This window comes from Cydia fagiglandana, chromosome 6, assembly GCF_963556715.1.
Source record: "Cydia fagiglandana chromosome 6, ilCydFagi1.1, whole genome shotgun sequence".
NCBI lineage: Eukaryota > Metazoa > Arthropoda > Insecta > Lepidoptera > Tortricidae > Cydia > Cydia fagiglandana.
Genome location: NC_085937.1, coordinates 4,158,503 through 4,179,889, shown reverse-complemented (window position 1 = coordinate 4,179,889; position 21,387 = coordinate 4,158,503). Strand labels below are relative to the sequence as shown.

General features: G+C 35.6%; 1 protein-coding gene across 9 annotated transcripts in view; it reads right to left on the bottom strand.

Moving 5' to 3' along the window:
* LOC134664969 (rho GTPase-activating protein 23) overlaps positions 1 to 21,056 on the bottom strand; it is a 432,054-nt gene extending 410,998 nt beyond the window's left edge. For 8 of the 9 annotated variants that reach the window (XM_063521706.1, XM_063521710.1, XM_063521708.1 and 5 more), the window contains exons 1-2: positions 20,894 to 21,056; positions 17,457 to 17,583 (exon numbers count right to left, since the gene is read on the bottom strand). In XM_063521706.1, coding sequence (XP_063377776.1) covers positions 17,457 to 17,499 — 43 coding nt within the window. In that variant the 5' untranslated portion in view covers positions 17,500 to 17,583; positions 20,894 to 21,056. Of the gene's footprint in view, positions 1 to 17,456; positions 17,657 to 20,893 lie in introns of those variants that run through there. The other variant, XM_063521707.1, reaches the window with a different exon arrangement.
* Between the last annotated feature and the right edge of the window lie 331 nt (positions 21,057 to 21,387).

The following is a 21,387-nucleotide window of genomic DNA, read 5'->3' as shown; positions in this document are numbered from 1 at the left end:
AGTTAATACACAACTTATCGTTACGTGCATAATTTCTCCTAGTTACCGATCTCAACTATAATCTACGACAATTAGCACGGTCAATCACCTTTAATTTAATAGCTAATTAAGCGATAAAACTGCCCCTGTAACGCGCGCTCATTAAAATATTCAGGATTATTATTATTACACACGCTCATCTAGTGTATGTTATTTGAACGCTCAGGCACTACCAGAATTAAGTGCGCCCTCTTGTTAAAAGTCACCGGCAAAGCCAGTCAATACGAAATCAGCACCTTATGGCACCTTCTGGGCGAGCTCGCTCCATCGTAGGCCACGTCTACGCCTCGGCTAGTCTGTGGCCATGAGTAAGCCCATTCATAATAAAAAAAAAAAAGTTTACATTTTTCTTTGAAGCTAACACCATTTACAATCCATTACTAGAGTAGACTTTAATAAAGATCTCGCGTGAGTGAACTGTAAATAGCAATGCACCAAGGAGAAGTTTCCAAAGTTGCGAAATTTTCCGTACAGAATGTTCTCAGAACTTAAATTTTACGAACCATAAAAAAATATTCAGGAAGTCGCTGGACACCGCCGTTATCAATTATTTTAACTGACTGTCTTATTTACGAGTTTATTAAAATAATAGTAATAGTACATTTTTTGAGAATTCTCATCGGGAATGTTCTCATTGGAAAAATTTAAATTCTGGTGTAAGTTTTCGGAAATTCCCGAGAATGTTACTGAATTTTTGAGAATGTTCTGCAACTTGTACCTTGCTAACTGTAAAATAACTCTACAAGTAGGTATTAAACTATTAACATAGAGATACATCACGCGTTACAATAAAATTTTCGTAATCCGTAATCCTCGAGCACTTGAGAAAACCGCATGTGTCCTCAAATTGCTGGTTCACATTAAATAAGTATGTATACTGTCCGATATTCGTGCCAGTCTTCTTGGCATATTGCTACAAGGCATCGAGCTGGAGCCAGATTTTTATTTATAATTTTAGTTGTAGTTTTTAATTTTAGTTTATAAATTTTACTTTAAGGCTTTATTTATTTTTGTTTATAAGTATTACTTGTTATTGCAATAAATATCCTTTTTGAGATATATATGTGCGATATTATTTTGTTATTTTCTTTCTATTGCCGCTAGGTACCCAATCTGATAGTCATAGTTACACTGGCGTAGCGTTTGAGCATAATGTATGAGCATATGTGGAATAGCAGAACGGGTTTCGAAATGTGTGCAATAAGCTAAATTGAGGAAGCACTAATAACCCGGCCCATATTCCGCACCTCTCAATAAGTACTAATTATTTCCATTTTACGATCGCCGGTCTGTAAATCATATAATAGCATGTTTCGAATATTACCGGCTTATATACTACGAGTATCTTCTCGCGGTAGGCAAGTAGGCATGTGCCTTATAAGTTTAAACCCGAATTTGTAGTTATGTGGAGCACAATAAATAATCGAGTAAGAGAGCAGTCGCTACCGTAAAAATATTTAAGTACCTACCTAAATCTTTTTTTAATTTAATAAAAAATATATCTTATAATTTTTTCCATTTTTAAAGCCTTGAGCAGCCTAAACTCTTCGTGATCATAAGAATTATAGACACTGACTCATGACTAGGCTTCTAGATACTCATGAGTCAAAATTATCCAAAATTCTCACCTGTACGTGCTTCAAATACTTACGAGTGAAGGTGAGAAATGTTAAATAACACTGCAAAGGATTGATTAACGGCATTCCACGACAAATAACAGGTTAGTCAATTCTCATTCGCTAATAATATCTAACCTGCAGTGCAAACATAGTGCATGAATGAATTTAGTTTTTACGTCGCGCGAATTTATACAAACAACTCGGTAACTGCCGTAAAACTATTTTTGGTTGTTTCATGTTTATTAAATTTAGCACTGCTGTCAACGACTGAAGTAGTAAATCCACTGAACTCCTGAGTCTTACAACAATTCTTCAAATTTTACTTAATTTCAACATATTAAGTAGCCTACCGTGAAAATAATCCTGTAAGGATATGATGGTCGTTCTTGACTACGTGACAGCGTGATAAAACGGTGTCCGTCACTTCTTATACCACGGTGTTAAAAAGTGACAGTTATTTTATCACGTGGATAAAGATGGATAAAGTTATCCATGATACACCGGCAGAAAACAACAAATTGAATCGATAACACAAATTGAGATATCAGAAATAGATCGACAATCTTGGAGACGACATCGTATCTCACTCGCCGTTCCGTTATCACGTTGGGATTACAGATTGCATGTCCGAAGCGAAATCTTCTACAAACCACTAAATGTAATCTAATCGTAGATTACATCTTATGAAGGAGAAATTTGATGGTCACAAAAAATACTAAAAATTTGTAGAACCAAGGATAATATGCAAATTTAAAAAAGCTCAGCTTACCATTTTATTTTAAGTGGATTGATGTAATAGGTACCTAATGAATAATGATGAAAGTCTTTTTACACGACTGCCCAAAAAAAAGAGTGTATTGTTAAGAATGTTACTTTTTAATACTTATATTAATAATGATGAAGTTCTTTTTAATATAAGTACTTATTATTATAAAAAGTAACTAACTTATTCATAAAACTTCTCATTATTAAATTAAAAAAAACACTCTGATGTTACAAAAACGAATAGACACAAACGTTTATCAAGTTATAAACTTATAAACGGTATGTTAGATTTGACAGACGTTTGTAAATATCGACATAATTCGCTTAAATATATCATCGATTTTAACTTAATAATTTAATTTCGATTATCAGCAATTCAATCCCTAAACACATATGTACATAATATGCATATTGTATTATTATCAAAAAACATCATCGTTCAGCTCCAAAAAAAGTACAGAACTCGTATGTTAATTAGGAGTTACATTTATTGCCGCAGCGAAGGTGTTAATCAGTCCGCTTTCAGACTTTTTATCGCGCAAATAAAGGCTTTACAGACACACATCAGTTATTTGATAATCCTACAGGTATTAAAGCTCCACTGAACAAAGCATATCTTTCAATAGTGTTTAATGCCTCAGTCACGAGGATGACATCACGCCATAAAAACTAACACCACGTGTGCTGCCTGCGGGCGTAATTGCTTCGCGATGTCTAAATTACATGTTTTTGCTTCGCTGCCCGTGAATTTGCTACCCGATTTGAGTTAGAACTAGTAACTAATATAATCGCTCCAGTTTCTTACAAAGTACCTAGGTAAATTTTACTGGTTAAAATGGTTTTTACGGTCGCATAGAAAATTAAAATAAAACATGTTTATGCATATTTAAGGCACATTATACTCGTACAACGTAATTGTAATAAATCTGAATTTGTTTACCAAAAATCGTTAATTACTAATATCTAATAAAATAATAATTAACGATGTTTGGTAAACATGTCTATACCTAGTGGTAAAAGGGGAGAATAAAAAGTAACGTAGAGGGCGGTCTGGGCAATCATTTTCGCGAAATAACAAATAGGTAAGTATATGCAATAATCCCATAGTTACATTTACCCCGGTTGGCCTTATACCAAATCCCACTACATAATCGAAAAACAGTAATCTTTTCTTGCACCTTCTTCATACATCGTATGAAAACCATACCTATAATATGTAGGTACCTTTAACGTTAAACGTCCACAGGGTACTTACTATAACAATCGTGTACCAAAATCCAACATCATTGAAAACTTTCTGTATAGAGTAACACATTTCCATTGCCCTTGTTTGTAGTATAAATCAACGCAAGGGTAAACGACCGCTAACCAAACGAATATCAATAAAGCCGTGTACACACGAGGTGCTAATTTATCGGCCCTCGAGTGGCCTCAACGATGCCAATGCCAAGGCTGTCACATGTCAGGAAGTGACGAATGGTGACGAATGTTTAAAGCGCATTAAGATTAACATGAATCCGGTTCCGATTTAGGCCACGGGGCTCGGTAAATCACTTTGGTAATATCAGTTGAGTCAGTTCATCATTTTCAGCAGCAGCAGAACTTTCTAAGGACCTGTGCCCTATTTATCAAGAGCTTGTAACTTGTAATACAAGTAGAAGTCCCATTTGACAGCTTTTTTTCAGAAAGGGACTTACACTTGTATTACAAGGTAGGTACAAGCTTTTGATAAATAGGGCACTGGGGCCCGTTTCTCAAAATCTTAATTGTAACTTGTAATTCAAGCGGGTGTCACTTTTTGACAGCTTTTGTTAGAAAGGGACTTCCACTTGTATTACAAGTTACAAGCTTTTAATAAACAGGGCACTGGTGTTTAAAATGAACATAACACGACTTTATTGTAGCGTATGTAGGAGACCAATTCGAACGTACGTTTTGATACGTATCTAAATGATGTCATTTTGTTACCATTTGCGCGTGCATTTCGTAGGTATTATAAGAAAAACGAACAAAGACAAAAGTACCACGAAATGTCCTCATCTCAGCACATTTATGTATGTATTTCGTTACGAATACATTTTCACATAGGCTTTGTATTTCGATTTCGTATAAACATTTTAGTTACAGAGAACCTCTCAAACTGGCCTCCAAAGTTAACCAGAGCAAAAAGGAAAACGTACAGTCACGTCGAAATAAGTTTTTGTAAGATAAACATTAATTATCGCCACAATGGCGCGAGTACAGTCCGCCAACAAAAGCATACGTGATTGTTGCCCAAAGTGATTTGTATAAAAAGTTAATTGTGAATACTGACAACAACAAGTGTTTTTTGTATGGGTTTCATCATCAGATGTATTTAGATCGATGTTGTTATGTTGATTCGGTGAACGGAAATGATAAACACCTACTCTTATTTTAAAACATATTATGCATATTCATTTGTAAATAAAATCGATCTAAGCTGACAAAGAGACGAGGGTAATAAAATATAAACAACAGAAGAAACGAGAGGTAAATGCTCCTATGAAATTATTTTTTTTTAGGCATAAACGTTTAAATAATCATAGACACTAGATAATAATCAATATGCATACACTTCAACATACGTATCTATCATTGTCATATGTGACATAACATAATTTAGTCGTTGTGTATGTACAACATTATAAGAAATATTAAATTACATAAATTACTAAAAGACATAAATAGGAATATAAAACTAAAACTAACTACAAATTAAAATAATTAAAACTAAAAATTAAAAATACCTATCAAAATTTGGTGCCCTCGGGAGGGTGCCCAACACGCAGGCAGCGTTCCCGCGCTGCATTGCGATGGCAATTCGCTGTGCGAGAAAGCTGCCCGCGCGGGGGTCACCCGTCGCCTCCCTCAACCTTTTCCCAAGCTCCTTAAGGAGCATATGTGCGCCTCTGCCCCACGAACCAAGTTATATATGTCTATATAACTTCAATCATTACTAAAACAAATATATGAGACCCATTTATTATGTTCCACACTGGGTATATTTAACTCCTTTCTCATAAAGCGATTTCATTCACGAATAATGTTAGAAAAGTTAAGTTAAGGGTGAGTTTACTCCGCTGACTCGGTGGTAATGTCTTGCAAATTTCACTGTGTGTGTGACGTCTAGTTCCATATACTTTAGTCAACAATATAAACCCACATTTCAGCGAAATAAACAAAAGTACTAAAGACTACAGGTGTCAGAACACCACTCACAGGAGCGATTAGTAGCGATCATAGTCCTATACGAACAGATCATAAATCATTCCTATTCCATTGTTTCGCACGAGATCGTACATCAAACAAACATAGGTACACAATAACAGATAACGCTCACACGTATCGCAGCAACTTCCCACGAGTTTTGTTTCAATACAAAAACGACAAACACGTTTGAATTTTCTAACATTCATATATCCTTTCGATGTAGCAACCCTGTCAAGCCGGAAAAGGCTTATGAGATGTGTAGTTTCATATAAAAACGGACCATACAGCATCAAAGCCTACATCACACCTTTTTAGAGAATAGTTAATAATAGCGTAAACGCCACGCCATAAGGTACTATATTTTCATGTGAGCTGACTTTCGCCAAGATTGATTCTAAATTGAAGTTAGCCCAGTTGTTATAGTCCCCTCTTAAGCGTAAAAGGTCTTATAGTACTAAAATGCTATAGAAAGATAGGGTTTACAATGGCATAGCAGAATTCTACGATATTTAGCCAACATAAACAAAGCCGAACCGTGGACAATTGGACATCTTACGACTCTTACGAGCTATTGTGTGACGTTGGATGAGAAAATTTAAACATTGCATAGTGCATATTTACTTATGTGTCGTTTACGTGTATTATGTGACAGCTGTACACATTTATGTAACAGAAATTACAGAATAAGAAATAAGATATCATCTTTTGCTATATTTTAATGTAAATATGTAATATAACTTTAGAAATAATTTTCCATTGAAGTGTCAGAGCATTGAATATCTTTATTACTATACCCACCTAGTAAATGTGTCACTACCTTATTAAAATGCTAATAAATACCTAATACAGTTTACTACAAGTATCGTTTATCCGTTTATATTTACAATGGAAGTTATAGAAGTAGACAATAATTATTATAAACTATAGCCAATTAATCGGATATCAGCCCAGAATCGCAACGAAACGGCCTTCAGCTACCGGCCTCGAGTTATGTAAACCACTAGAATAAGAGTTAACAATAACAAGGTAGGTAACTAACTGCACGACACGAATTTTAGAAGTATCAGTGTCAAAAGTAACGTCATTGTTTGAAGAAACGTCACATTTGACACTGACATATCTACCTAATCCGTATCGTTTCTATAGACCTATTAACTGACGTATATATATTCTATGTTCGAATCGGACGAAAATCTCAAACGCTTATGTCCACACTGTTAAGAAGGGGATATCGCAAAATTTAAATTTTTATATTGTCATTTTACACGTTTTAATCAAAGGTAAAATCCATAAAATTCACACGGAAACCTGATTATATTTGCAAGGACAAATTCCAATCAAAACCTTAAAAGGTGAAAGTTGGCTTGATAGAAAATAATTACGAAAATTATAATTTTCGTTTATTTTCAGTTGTATGTAAGAAAGATTTCGAACGCTAATGAACGAGTGACCGCCGACTAACTGGCTATTAATACGATGCAAGCCATCCATCAACGTGAAATGTTACGTGGAACAAATTAACGTGGACAGGTAAAACCGCTAGAAATTTTAAAACAATGCTGTATTTTTAAAAGCAATAAAATAGAATCGAAAAAAATATCCGTGCGCAATATAGACGTAAGTCAAAACATGCTACTAACTGAAACTTATATACTTGAAAGTTCTCAAACTATACCTACATATCTATATCCTTATTTATACATACATATCTATATCCTTATTTATATATACGAGTATGTACATGTAAACCGATTTGTTTATAATAAATGAAAAGTCATATTACGTAACTTTTAGTGCTTTAATACTTTTGCAAGTTCGTAGTCGGGGTAAATAATGAACAAGATTCGTACAAAAGGCAAAACAATAGCAAAAACAAGGATTGAGCGCAAAATAATATTTGTTACTCAAGCCACACCTGGCACTCTCTAAGTACAAGATAAAAAAAAGAAAACAATACAATAATCTATCTAACTACTAAAAAAGCAAGTCATCAATCATGCGTGGAACGGAACGTTGCATTAGTCTAGTTAAAAACAAATCAGGCCGAACCCGAAGGGCTGACATCACAAGGTCAGGGCTAAGAGCCGCTCCACACGAATTGTGCGATGCGATAACGTTCTGCTCACGATTGACGGTCTACATTCGACGATGATGGATCTTTCACAATGTTTGCATTAATCTAGTTGTAAACAAATCAGGTCGAAACGTTTAAGGGCTGATACAAGGTCGGCTGTAAGAGGTGTTTACACGATTGTTTAATGAAAACGTTTGTAAGATAATGTTTGACTCACGAAAGCATATATGGCTACCTACATGCATAGATGATAAAGAATCGTTTATTTCATGAATGGTTGTTTCATTATTTATGTAGTTAGGTAGTTATAATTACGGTAATATTTTGTTTTAGTTACGATTCAATGTGTAACTTAGGACACGTATTTCTGACAAATGGCGGTCATAATAGGTAATTAACTAAAATCAATCATGTATTTCATGTATTTCATATACATTTATTTACGGATTAGTGAATGGTGCCATCGCCCACACTGTTAACTGTACATCGGTGGACGTTATGCTTTAATATAATAAGGTCCACCGATGTACAACTAGAAGTATTGTTGTTTGTGCAAGTGGCCCTTAGTAGGTTAATCATATTTTTTTTTACTTATAATCGCAGCCGTTCGGACGAAAGTGTGTGAGGGCATTATCATCGTGCGAGAGGCGCGACCTTGTTTCTCTACGCATGCGTCAGAGTCGTCAACTCCCCACGATGCGTAAGAGACGTTTTAGTGTTTGCTTATGATGCAACAAACTAGTAAAGTGTGTGTATTATGTTTCAATACAGTAGTATCAGTAGTAGAAAATACCAGTGGTATGTTTATCAAAAGCTTGTAACTTGTAATACAAGGCCTTTTTGACAGCTTTTGTTAGAAAGGGACTTCCACTTGTATTACAAGTTACAAGCTTTTGATAAACAGGGCACATCGGTCTGTTTCTCAAAAGCTTGTAACTTGTAATACAAGCGGATATCACTTTCTGATCTATCCAAAACCTTTAGATTTAATGTTGTGTTTGGCCATAGGTACCTACTATTTATTGTGAACCTACGACGTTACGCTTACGTAAACATACGGCGAAATGTATATACTCGTAGTCATGTGTATTACCTGCAACAAAAAAGATTTTATTAATAGATGTTTTTAACTACTTGCAGCATCCTCAAGATAACACCATGTTAGGTTAGGTTAGAATTTAGATTATGTATGTATGTATGTATAAACTCTTTATTGTACAAAACACAAATTTATGGCACAGGATAGGCAGTACAAAGGCGAACTTATCCCTTTAAGGGATTTCTTCCAGTTAACCTTTGAGTAGTTGAGAATTGAAGAAGAACGGTAGACAAATATAGCACTGAGTACAATAGACTAGAGGAAAGTCAATCAAATTATAAAAGAGGGCGAAAATAAATAATATAAGATAAAATTTGGAATTAACAATATAACAAATATATAGAATACCTACGTTAAATATAATAAATATATAATATCTATAGTCACGAACAAGTAGATTATCCTACTATTAGGTTACACTTATTTTCAGAATAGATGATTGCGTCTGCGTTCCTGCGCTGCGTTACAGTAGAGATCGATCGTCGATACGTTTTATTTTTATAAGTTTTAATCATTGATTTCATGGTTAATTTTAATTAAATTAATTTCTCTGTAAATAAGCAACAAAGGAAAATATCCCCTTAAAGTAAAGTAGCAGTAAGAAAATACTTTGTGCCTACCTTTCTTTGTATAAAGGCATGTCGGTTATAAACATATAAAATATCGCGCTAAGATAACTCTACATAAGAGGAACAATCACCGCAACAATTCTTGTACTTAACAACAACTGTTGCAACAATGGCAATCATTTCTGGAGCATTCCATCACGCGGCGCCCCGAGCAGCGCTCGACGGCCAAACGATGCAAACAAAAACCCAAAATCTACTCCTCTCTTACACTCGTATCTCAATCATGCTGAAACAAAAGCAACCATGTGTCATGCACAATAAAGTTCATATTTAAAATGAATGCAAGGATATACGAGTTTATGAAAGTTAAACAGGCGAAAATGCCCACTAAATTACACCAGACATATAAATTGTGGAACGGAACGTTAAACGTTACAGTTATGAGTTCCAGGATTTGAACAGATTTGTTCAGTTTAGAGTATTGGAAACGTTCGTTTTTCGCTGAATTTCTATCCATAACTCAAACAATGTAGTGTTTAATTTTACCAAATGTTACAGAATATATTCTTGTTAAATGAATAAGTTTAGTCTTAAATTTCGTTCAAAAACTAACCAAATTGAAAATTTTAATTTACTTAATTAAAAGTAATCATTACTTGTTATTATATATGTATTACTTAATTTAGTTGAAGCAAAGAGGAAGAAGGGAAGACCAAGGAGAGCGTACATGAATCAAACAAAGGAAAAGATCAACGTCGCGTCGTATCAGAGGGGCTACCGCGAAAACCGTTTTTCGCAAATTGCGGGGATCCTTCTCTTTTACTCCAATGAAGGCGTAATTAGAGTGACAGAGAAAAATGCCCGCAATTAGTGAACTTCGATTTTCGCGGTTATAGCCCAGGCTGTCAAAGAGAAGGCAGAGGACCGCCAAACGTAGAAATTGCTCCACCGACAAGAGTCATACCACAGAATAAGTAATAGTACTGTCATACTCTTAAACATAGGTACTTACTCTTATTTACTTATATGATGATGATGAAAATTATATGATTATGAAATCGGATGAGAAGTCTTTTTATGTCCGTCATATCAAGCGTTTGTTTATTAATTACAGCAAGAAGATGTTTCAAGTTCTTTACGTCAATCATGATGACAGTAATGAAGATGTACACTGGCGTTCAAAAGCGCATGGACATGTTTCAACCGTAATATTAAGGCATTACGGTCGACATCTATCCATGCACTTTTGAACCCCACTGTACCATTCCTAATTAAAATATCGTGGCGTAATATTTATTTGAAAATACCATCGATAATAGTTTACCATTACGTCAGCTTTTGTGTTGTAAATCATTGTGTTTTTATCGTATTTGGCGATGGAATACTTTAATGAGGCTCTGACGGACAGCACTATTGTAGTAAAATTACATATTCACACTCTAGCGCACACTTATTAAATGTCGAGGTAAATTGAGGTTCAATTATTACGCCGTCTGCTGGCTTGGTAAATTGAAAACCATATATACAAGCGTAATACATATAATATAATTGTATCTTACAACTAAACTAAGCCAATACTACTACTTACTTACTCGGTTGGCGCGGTGACCCAAAATGAGTCTTGCGGCTCGATTCGGAAAATGAATTAGATTTCTACTAGACTTCAACAAGTTACGATATGGATAATTTAAAAATATTTGTAAGATAGATATGGCAAAATTGACGTTTCCGCGATTCTGGAGGTCCTCTTGAACGATTTCGACAAGTTATGACTTAGATATCCAAGTCACATCTAGTCGATATTTAATGTAGATCTAGTTGATCTCTAAGTCGTCTCTAGATCTTGTGATTATCTCGAAATCCGAATAGGCCTGTTGGGCTCCAACACAAGAAAAACAGTAGAGTCGCAGTCGTGGAATGTATGGGGCCCAATATATTCCACGACTCTTCTCTTTCAACACAGACTCTACCTAAGTATCATTGTTTACAGATAAGAACATCAAATTAGAGTGTTTCCAATAAATGCCCATTCGCAAATGCAGCATTGTTATTGTTGTAAAACTTTTAAAATAAGACCGCACCACACATTGTGTAGGAGTACTCGAGAATTTTTGGCGCGAAACTCGCTTTACGTTATTTAGGGTTCCGTACCCAAAGGGTAAAAACGGAACCCTATTACTAAGACTTCGCTGTCCGTCAGTCTGTCCGTCTGTCTGTCTCCAGGCTGTATCTCATGAACCATGATAGATAGTTGACATGTTCACAGATGATGTATTTCTGTTGCCGCTATAACAACAAATACTAAAAACAGAATATAATAAATATTTAAGTGGGGCGCCCATAGAACAAATGTGATTTTTTCGCCGTTTTTTGCGTAATGGTATGGAACCCTAAGTGCGCAAGTCCGACTCGCACTTGGCCGGTTTTTTTTCCAGCGGCCGTGTACCCAACAGCATTATAAATTAAGTCATCTGTATTTTTATGGTCACGTTCGCAATAGGTTCCTTATTTTTTTATCTGTGGTAATATATTGTGACCCCAGGATGTAGGACCACGATTACTGATTAGTGTACAAAGAAGAATTGTTTATAGTTTTGATAAGAAAAAGTATACTTACAAGCATCGAACGACAGAACAACTAATCACTGCTGTTTTTTTGTCATTTAGGTTAAGTTTTATACTGAGCGAGATTTTTGAGATGATACATTAACGGGTGGGATGGGTCTGTAAGGTGTCCTGTTTATATCATAATTTTAAAACTTAAATACGGCGACTAGTTTATTTATGCACCCGATACGCCCTGTTTAAGCGCCCTTGAGCCTATAAACCTATCGGAACAAGAGCAAATGTTAATACACAGGTAATTACGATTAAATATCACGACTAAATGGTGCACGATCGTTTCCTTCACGATTGTCCAAATGTCATGGCGTGTGTGGCATTACGCCAATTTGATTATTGACCTTTATGCTCCAGATTTGTTTATGCAAAGTCATTGACATGCCCGGTGTTTCGGGGGCAAAAACGTAAGTGTTAGAATTCTTTGCTCTGACATTCTATTAATATGTAATTACTACTTGTAGTGATTGTTTTATTATACCTAATTGTATTTGCATGCATTTAAGTATGTTTTTTTGCAAATAAAGTGATTGATTGATTGACTGAGAAGAGTTGTCGGTATCGATAGCAAGCAATTTCTAATTCATAATAACAAATGCGACACATCCATGAAGTAAACTATATTAATTAAAGAATGAAGAAGAAGAAATACATTAATTTTAACGCCACAACATAGTACAAAAAGAAAGGCTAAGAAATACATAAAATACATTTGGACGCTAAAAGCCCCCACTCTGCATAGTTTTCCATAGGGACCTGACTTAATCTTAAGTTGATGGAGCCACGTACGCCAACGATATGTCGGCGGCCGATCGTGAGATTAGGCAGATCGTAATGTTCCTGTGTAATGTTTAATGTTTTGACGATAGTCACATTAAACCAATATATAGGTAGGATAAGTTCGTTAGGTTGCTTCATATGCCCGAAGGGCAAACTGTCCAGAAATAGGAGCCCCGCGCAGCGGGGCTCCGTCGACTCAGAGAATGGGTCAAAGATTTTCACGTTTCACGATATGCCTGGTCTTACGATCGGCCGCCGACAGATACACAATTAGATTTACATTGATATAAAAAAACACACATTATGTGAATGTAAGTTTCTTTACTATGTATATATTAGCAACCTCTTTGATTTATTCTTAATCCAACTAGCTGACATAGTGGACAACGTTTGTAGCAAGCGAACAGTAGGTAGGTAGGTATTATATACGGTTAACTTATTTTTAGAAATCGATGTTAAGGTCGTACACAATTTATTAAATTGATTGATTCGATATTACTACTCTTGACTGAACGGCAGATCATACTCGCACTATGTTGCAGAAAGGAATACAATGAAACTCGGAGAAAAAAACCTACAAGAATTTACAATACGCTGCCAAAAGACCAAAATAAAGTGACAAAAACACAAGAACCACGAACCAAAACAATTATAAGCCAAAGGAAAGGTACAGCAAATAGATATTGAGAATACACCAAAAAATAGTATAAAATGATTAATCTCACATAGACTAAGCATCATTATTACCTATAATTAATCTTTAACGAGAGAAGCACAGCTGATTATAATCTTCTTATCTTTCATTAAAGTTCTTAGCTGAGATTGCCCCGACAGCTGACTGTGACAAAGTTGCAGTTTAATTAATCCCATCCAACGGTACATACATGTAAGGCCGGTACGTTCAACTTGCTTTCATTTACATAGTAGCAATTAAAGAGGTAAATAAGATTACTCATATCCTGTGTCATTTAGTTTAAATAGGGTCAAGATCGACGCGTTCATAAACAAATAATTTATTTTGCTTAAATTAATAAAGTGCATTGAAAGTGATAAAAACCACGCGATATGGAGGTTTTGTCGTCAAGGCGTTATTAATATATGCTTTTAATATGGCAATGTTGTTGTAAGAATTGGTGATAATGTGGTCTTCTATTAAATTGCGTGAACTCTTGCATGAACATAGCACATATTGTCTCTTATATTTAATATATGCGACATGCGTAAGTCGTCGGTAATCGCGATAGTTAAACATTATAAAAGAAAATGTAGCTAACCTGACACTTGCTAAACATTACCTACATTTGTAATTTACGTCGATTCGTCCATTTTTCTATCGTTCAGCTAAAATAAGTCGATATTTCTCCCCGTCGTGTTGACCTAAAATCTATTGTTGGTCCACCTTAACAAATCATGCAGTTATAGCGGTTTGTTTAAACTTCCCGCGAGTCAAAACACTCTCAAGAGAGTCCCACTACGGCTGATTTGTAGCCGTTTTGTGACGTCAATTGGCAGGAACACAACCAGGTATTAAATCAGCAGCAGGAGTAAGACTAAGAAACACCCAAAATTGATGGGTAATAAAAATGTATTGGATGAAAAACTGGGATTAAACGGTTGGAGCAAAAATGTGAGTTTCGGCACGTTCAATTATCAATTTTCCAATTCTTCTGAACTCAAAATTACATTCAAAAGAGCATTTCTTCGGTAATTGCTACGGGCGCTGCCAATCTAAATTCCTGCAATAGATTTTTATGCAAAAATGCTGTGCCGCATCGTGCCTGTATGTCGACATTGAGATAAAATTTGATGTAAGACGCATTAGGGCAACTTCGATTAACAGAGTAATTTTGAAACTTGCAAATATAGGTATCTAATAAACCAGCACTTTCAACTGTAGTGTTTATACCCCCAATTCACACAACACACAGAACCGACAATCTGCACATTACCACGCTCACCGACAATAGGGTAGTGTATCGGCACGTTAATTGCCCACACAATGCATCCACTCTGCATCACCTTCCCCAGGCAAAGCGCAGTAACTACAATGAAACTCTAGAATACGATACTGCGTTTTGCTTGTTCTGCCGCTCAGCCCGACCTTGCTGCTTAGATCACGATTCTGCACACCTGCAGTCTGCAGTTAGAGATGGCTATGTCGAATCGGTTATTTGATTATTTTAGTTTATGTTTATCCTCTAGCCGCCCAGAGACCTATAAAAAGGTCTCCTGTTCCATTCTAATTTGAACTTTGTGTTGACAAAATAAAATTTCATTATGCTTGGCAAGGTTTGACGTATGGGCGGCTAGAGGATACATTGTGTTGAAAAAGAATCGATTTCGTCCAAGCGATTAGTAGATAGTCGATCAATAAATTGAACTAAAATCATAAATCGTCGAAACGATTATTTTCTTATAAAACCTAGTTGATTATTTCTTAGACGATTAATCTATAAAGTTCAAAACAAACTAAATAATCATTGAATAACCCAAATGTTGGGCCACACGTTTTATTATTATCAAACAAATCCAATAATGTCCAAGCAAATGATAATATTAAGGTCTAATCAGCAGTTAATCAAAGGAGCTCAAAATCAATTACCTTTTAGATTAATCGATTAATTAATCAAAAGTAAAGTCCCACCCCTATCTGCCCTATAGAAATCACACTGCCGTAACCACTTAAGGTATCTCATAAGCCCTCTTCAAAATTTTATGGTAAATTAAACAACCGAACCTAGAAAAATAACCTTGATACTTAATGATTAGATAAGATTTAGAAAATTACATTATTTGTCAAACCTTGCCGTTAGTGAAAGGGTGGTTGTGTAACTGAAATAATAGTATCGTTATCAGATTTTGCAAGACACTTGGTAGCACCACATAATAAGACAACTAGTTAAATGACCTTAATATTTTAACTAAATAGGTGCTATACAAATATTTGTAGCATTGTTATGTGTGCCAGTACCTATATATACCTAGCTTTTGTCTACGTTTCTTTACTAATTTGAAGTATCTAGTATCTAGTGCAAAGGGTAAATTAATATCTAAAATTAATAATCAGAAATGAATAAATAGGTATCTGTGATTTATTCATGGAATATGTTCTGGTCTGGACACGAATTGTATAATTTCTGATGATGATTTTTCTATACAAAAAAATACTTACTATGGAAATAAACACTTTTTATGTACCTACTTACCTCGATAGTGGTACCTACTCGTATACCAAAAATATCAAACGCTAAGTACCTATCCTTAAAATAAGACTAACATACTCGTTAAGAAAAATAATAACAATACAATCTTCAATCATTCACAATGAACTTACTACCTTTTTAACTTTGTTTTGTTATCGTTCATCGCATCATTTACGCATGATACTCATATCGGTCATAAATATCTGCGCTATTTTCAGCCTTATTACCAAGACATACGTTCCAAAAAGTGTACATGTTATTAGACACGACTGTGCCAAACTTGACATTGACCGCCGGGTCAGATCTGCGATTGCATTGTGCTGCAAGTTGTATTGGTTGCGAAATTCGTACCAGTGTGAATGGTAAATGTCAATCGGATCTAACGTTAACAACATCACAACATTGAAGACCTTACGTTGTTGTTATAAGGTATAACAATGGTCAATATTTTAAATGGCGATGGTAGCTCTTTGAGGCGACGGGCCGTAAGTGATATGCAAGCAAGGATATACGTGCTTAATCAGTATAAAAGACGGGTACAGTTGGCATCAAATGTAAGTATATGACATGTACTTAGTAAGCTGCTTTTTGTCATATTGAAAGCAATATCATAGGGGTCGGACTCTCGCCCGAAAAACTCAGTAAGGTGTTTATGTATATTGCATAACAAATACACCGATTTTATTAAGGATACGAGACTGACGAGCATAAAACTCCAAACAGGCATACAATTTAAAAAGTAATTACGTAAAATGCTTACCCTTCATAATAAAGAGCCAGCAAGGTCAAAGCACCCATCAGAGAGTTTAGTTCAACAAAATGGCGGACGAAAAAAAACGCAAATTATTACTTAAACGTTAATTCATCATGGAACCACGCCCCGCGCTCAGAGCCCAGTCGTGACCCAAACAGTTCCTGTTAGACGAAATAAATAGGTATACAGCGAGAATTTCTATGCGCAAAAATAGTTTAGATACTTTATATGCGCACACCCACCTAATTGGATAGTTGGATCAAACTGTGGTTCGTGACAATAAATCTTGAACGCTCAGCTAGATCGAAGTAGCGGTCGATGTGTACCTATGTGTAAATTCGCGTTATGAACATCGCGTACAACGGTTGCTGGCTGATACTTCGCGCTAAAGATATATTTTGTCAAAGATTAGAGACGAGACGACGGCAAAATCCATTCCTTAGAAGTCATAATTACTTAAAACCACGAAGATTAAATGGTAAGTAAGGATATTGACAACGTTGATTTCGTTCTCCGCGGCTGCCCTTAACGCAGCGTTAAACCTTACTTAGATGCATGAAGTGCCTCTAAGTACTCTTGAAATTAAGACTTTGTTATACCTCAATTCTTAATTTACAGTGGACTTATTGGTCACTTTGGCTTATTCTGTAAGAGTATACTTCATGCATCTAAGGATTAAAGCTTAAACCAAATCTAAAACTTACCTGTATAGATCTTGTACAGCGAATCCAGCAATCCTTGCATCATTTTGATCACTTATCACTTCACCACCAAACACATGTAATGACTAGTCAGCCATGGCTAGCATGGCCGAGCATTCCACGTCTAATTCTACAATGAGGTTATATTATTCACACGGTTACAATTAAGCATAGTTAAAATGATGACAACGTTTCATTCGCGCATGTTCGCGGGACGAATACATTCGTTCCACCTGTCTGTAAGACCTGAGTCCTGTTCCTTCACGACGGTCAAGGCATGTTGCAAAAACAATATTAATACCATTCATCTGTTATTGACCTGTGGTTTTATCTTTTCTTATTTTAAGGTCAACATAACACTACTATGTGATATACACATAACACTACTATGTCAAATTAAATTCTTATTCTTAGCAACAATTAAATTCAGGATCAAGTTTTACATTTTTACTTTACACTTTCAGGTCAGAAAAACCTCTTGTATTTTCGGCATAAATTAGCTGGTCTTACTTAATTTAATATTTATTTCATAAAGAATAACAAATAAGTACGCTCCTATCGAACAAAAGACAGACTTTATATTTATGCTATAGAGCATTCTCTATCCGCCATCCTTCAGAGAAAGCAGCTAAATTGCATTGACTCAGATTTCTTGAATATCTCGATATTTTCCCTCTTGTATTTAAACCATATTTAAACAATTCTCGGTTACAAAGAAAATAATCTAGATTTTTTTAAATTAAATCATTCACATCTTCCTCGTTAAAAGAAGTCAAAAACAAACCATAAATGTCCATATTACAATACACATTACAAACACTCTTTCGATTATGCTGTACCATCCGGAGAAGAGCCAGGTGTTCAAAATTATCCGAGCGCGCTTTTGCGCTCTTAACGATAAAGCTGCATTCAGATCAGTTTAAACACCTCGGCCGCTTAGCTACTTCTTGTGCTGACTGTACGAGGTTTTTGACCTTCGGATAGACAGTACAGTGGCCAAATTGAAGTAACGGTAACGAATGCCGGGATCGTTATCATCAATCAGTTTTGCGTAACTATTTGTTAGCAATTACACTCGGACAGTCGGTCTAAGTGGGTCTGTGCTTACAGTTACAGACAGAATACAAAAAATCTAGCCACAATTGGACCTGACTTTGAACAAAGCTAATGTCTGAGTCCGTGGTTCTCTTCACAGCAAAGCGATTTTAATTTTCTTACTAACGTAGGTACGGAGCTCAGAAACTGACGTGCCTATATTTTATCGTGTCGTTATCAACGCGATATACTAACCATAATACGCCTGCGGCATTTGAAAGTCTAAAAAGGAAAAGTTACGAAATACCGACATGGAAATAGGTTTATCATAAGCACAATACTAACCCAAGGTCATCTGTTAACGTAACGTCGAAAAACGCCCACGCGGCCCGTAAATACGGAACTGACCAAGTCGAAGTCGGCGTGACGTACGGTAGAACAGGAATAATTGGTGCGTGTGGGAGCTTCCTAAAGGTTTTGTAGACTATCTCCTATGGAGTCCGCAGTATGAAATACTCATAATTGTAACCTACCGCTTGGAAGTCAATTTTAAAATAGGGTATGTAATTGCAGTGAAAAATTAAAAAAGTGACTTATATTTTTTATTTTCGTAGTACTTTCTTATAATTTTATAGGTCCAAATCGACAACTCTAGTTAAATAGAAGCTTTTCTTCAACCAAGTATCAATCTCATCAATGCTGTTAGTGCATACCTGTAAAACTGTGACTTGTAACTTAAATAAATGGAAATTTATTAATTTCAATAATAATAACCTGGATGCTATTGATATGAGCAACACTCATATTAAATTAGTACATGGAGCACCAAATAATTGAAAAAATAGTTTTATATACTCAATCTAACAGGTGAAGTCTGTGATTTTATCTTAATCTCCCTGCCGACACACAATCTTGTAAGTAAGTCTACTTAGTTATAAGCGGTGCATTTATTGAACAAGGTGGTCGATAAATTCAGTATTGCGGGGGGGCTACACAAAATTTAGATTAAAACGGAATTAGTATAACTATAAAGCTATTTAAAAGCTTTGATAAAACGCGGATAAAACCATACTATTTAAAGTAATCTATATAAAGCACTTTAAAGTTAAAACATCCTTTACCTTTTTAATAAAAGAAAAAAACTTGAGCGCATCATAATTTACGCTCGTTTGTCTTCATCATGCGAGACATCTTGAGTGTTGGTTTTTCAGACACTGTGTGCCTACTTTGATACATTACTATGTATTTCAAAGGAGGTCACAAGACAATTTGAATGCGACCAACATCATTAAGTTCTGTCGGTGACATGTACAAAAAACACAAATAAAGATGGCAAGATGGCAATAAAACTGTTCGGATTTAAGTGCTGAAACATAATTCAATGTCATTTTGAATCCCGCAAATGGAAAGTTCAATAAAAAGCCACTTTCTTTTCAGAGGACATAATTAACATGATACGTTTTAAGTTCATATAATTCTCAAAAACGACGTCTGGTTGAATAGGTAAATCACGACAATACGTCATTAATAAAACAGACAAAGGCACCAACGGTACCAACGTTAAAATTTGCCGTGAAGTCTGAATATTAAAGACATGCCAATGGCAAGGTGATGTAGAATTGTAGACACTAATGAGACACCAACGATGTACAGTAAAATTAGCCTCACATGAAAGCCGTTGCGAAATCAATGGAAATAAGAACAAAGACGCCATTGAAGCTTAGAAAATTGTAATGGACAGCGTTTGTTTTCCAATACTTATTTATTCATCGCGATATCTTGCTTGGCATCGTTTTCAGCCAGCTACGCGACACTAAAAACATGTTTGTGTTTTTAATATCCATCTTTGACAATTTTCGTGGCCATCAATTTTCTTAAAACATTTCCATGTTAATAGGGTTGGTCTGCTTAAAAAGCTATCCAACCTGAAAGTTGAATAAGCCATTTTCTTCATAATTTAAATCTATACCTATCGTTGGCATTATCATGCGCTTATTGTCCAGTAGACATTACTGACATACTTGACCGTCTCGGTGTATTTGCGTACGTACTTCTCGTTTTACTCAGGAAACTAACGACAGACAAAATTAGACTTTCAAATACACGAACCTAATGTAAATCATGAAACGTCGCGAAATATAAACGAGGAACGTAAACAATACCAAGTTAATGTGAAACTTAATGGTTATGATATGATTCATTATGATATGATTCATTAGACTGAATTGAGATTTCAAAAATAAATCACTTGACAGGAATTTCGCAAGCGGCGCGAACAGTAACTCATATTTTCTTAAATTGAAAGTGACACGTCTGCTCTCAATCAGCTGGGTGACAGCGTAAAGATCTTAGTGACTTTATGAAATCAGTAGAACTAAAACGTAGTTATAAAAAAATTGTAATACAATTTTCAGATGGTAAAGTTTCGACCGGCACTTGATTAGAATCACATAGCACACCGCTAGATCACAAGACCACTCGCGTCGTTTATCGATCGATGTACTCATAGATCGTCATATCGATCGTGTTTCGGAAGCGCGTCCGCGCCGTCCGCGGTGTGCCGCTTCGCGGCCGCCACTGAAACGTTCCCGGATTATTTATAAATTCAGAGACAGGGGGTCGTAGAATTTGCACGACGTCGTGGTATGCCGGCTAATGACTGCATCAGCTCGCGCCGGAAGCAAGGTTTACCGGCTTAAGTGTCAAGCCGGATGGACTAAACGCTTGGACAGTTTTTGATTTGCTTTCCTGTGACTGGAAACATAGATACTGACAACTTTAAGTCATGTGGGAACTAAACCACTGAGTTAGTGGATAGCTTTGACACTGCAGGAATGTATTTTAAACCAGGAGATCGTGTAAAGATTTTGGCAAAAGGATTGAAGGAATGCAAAGAAGT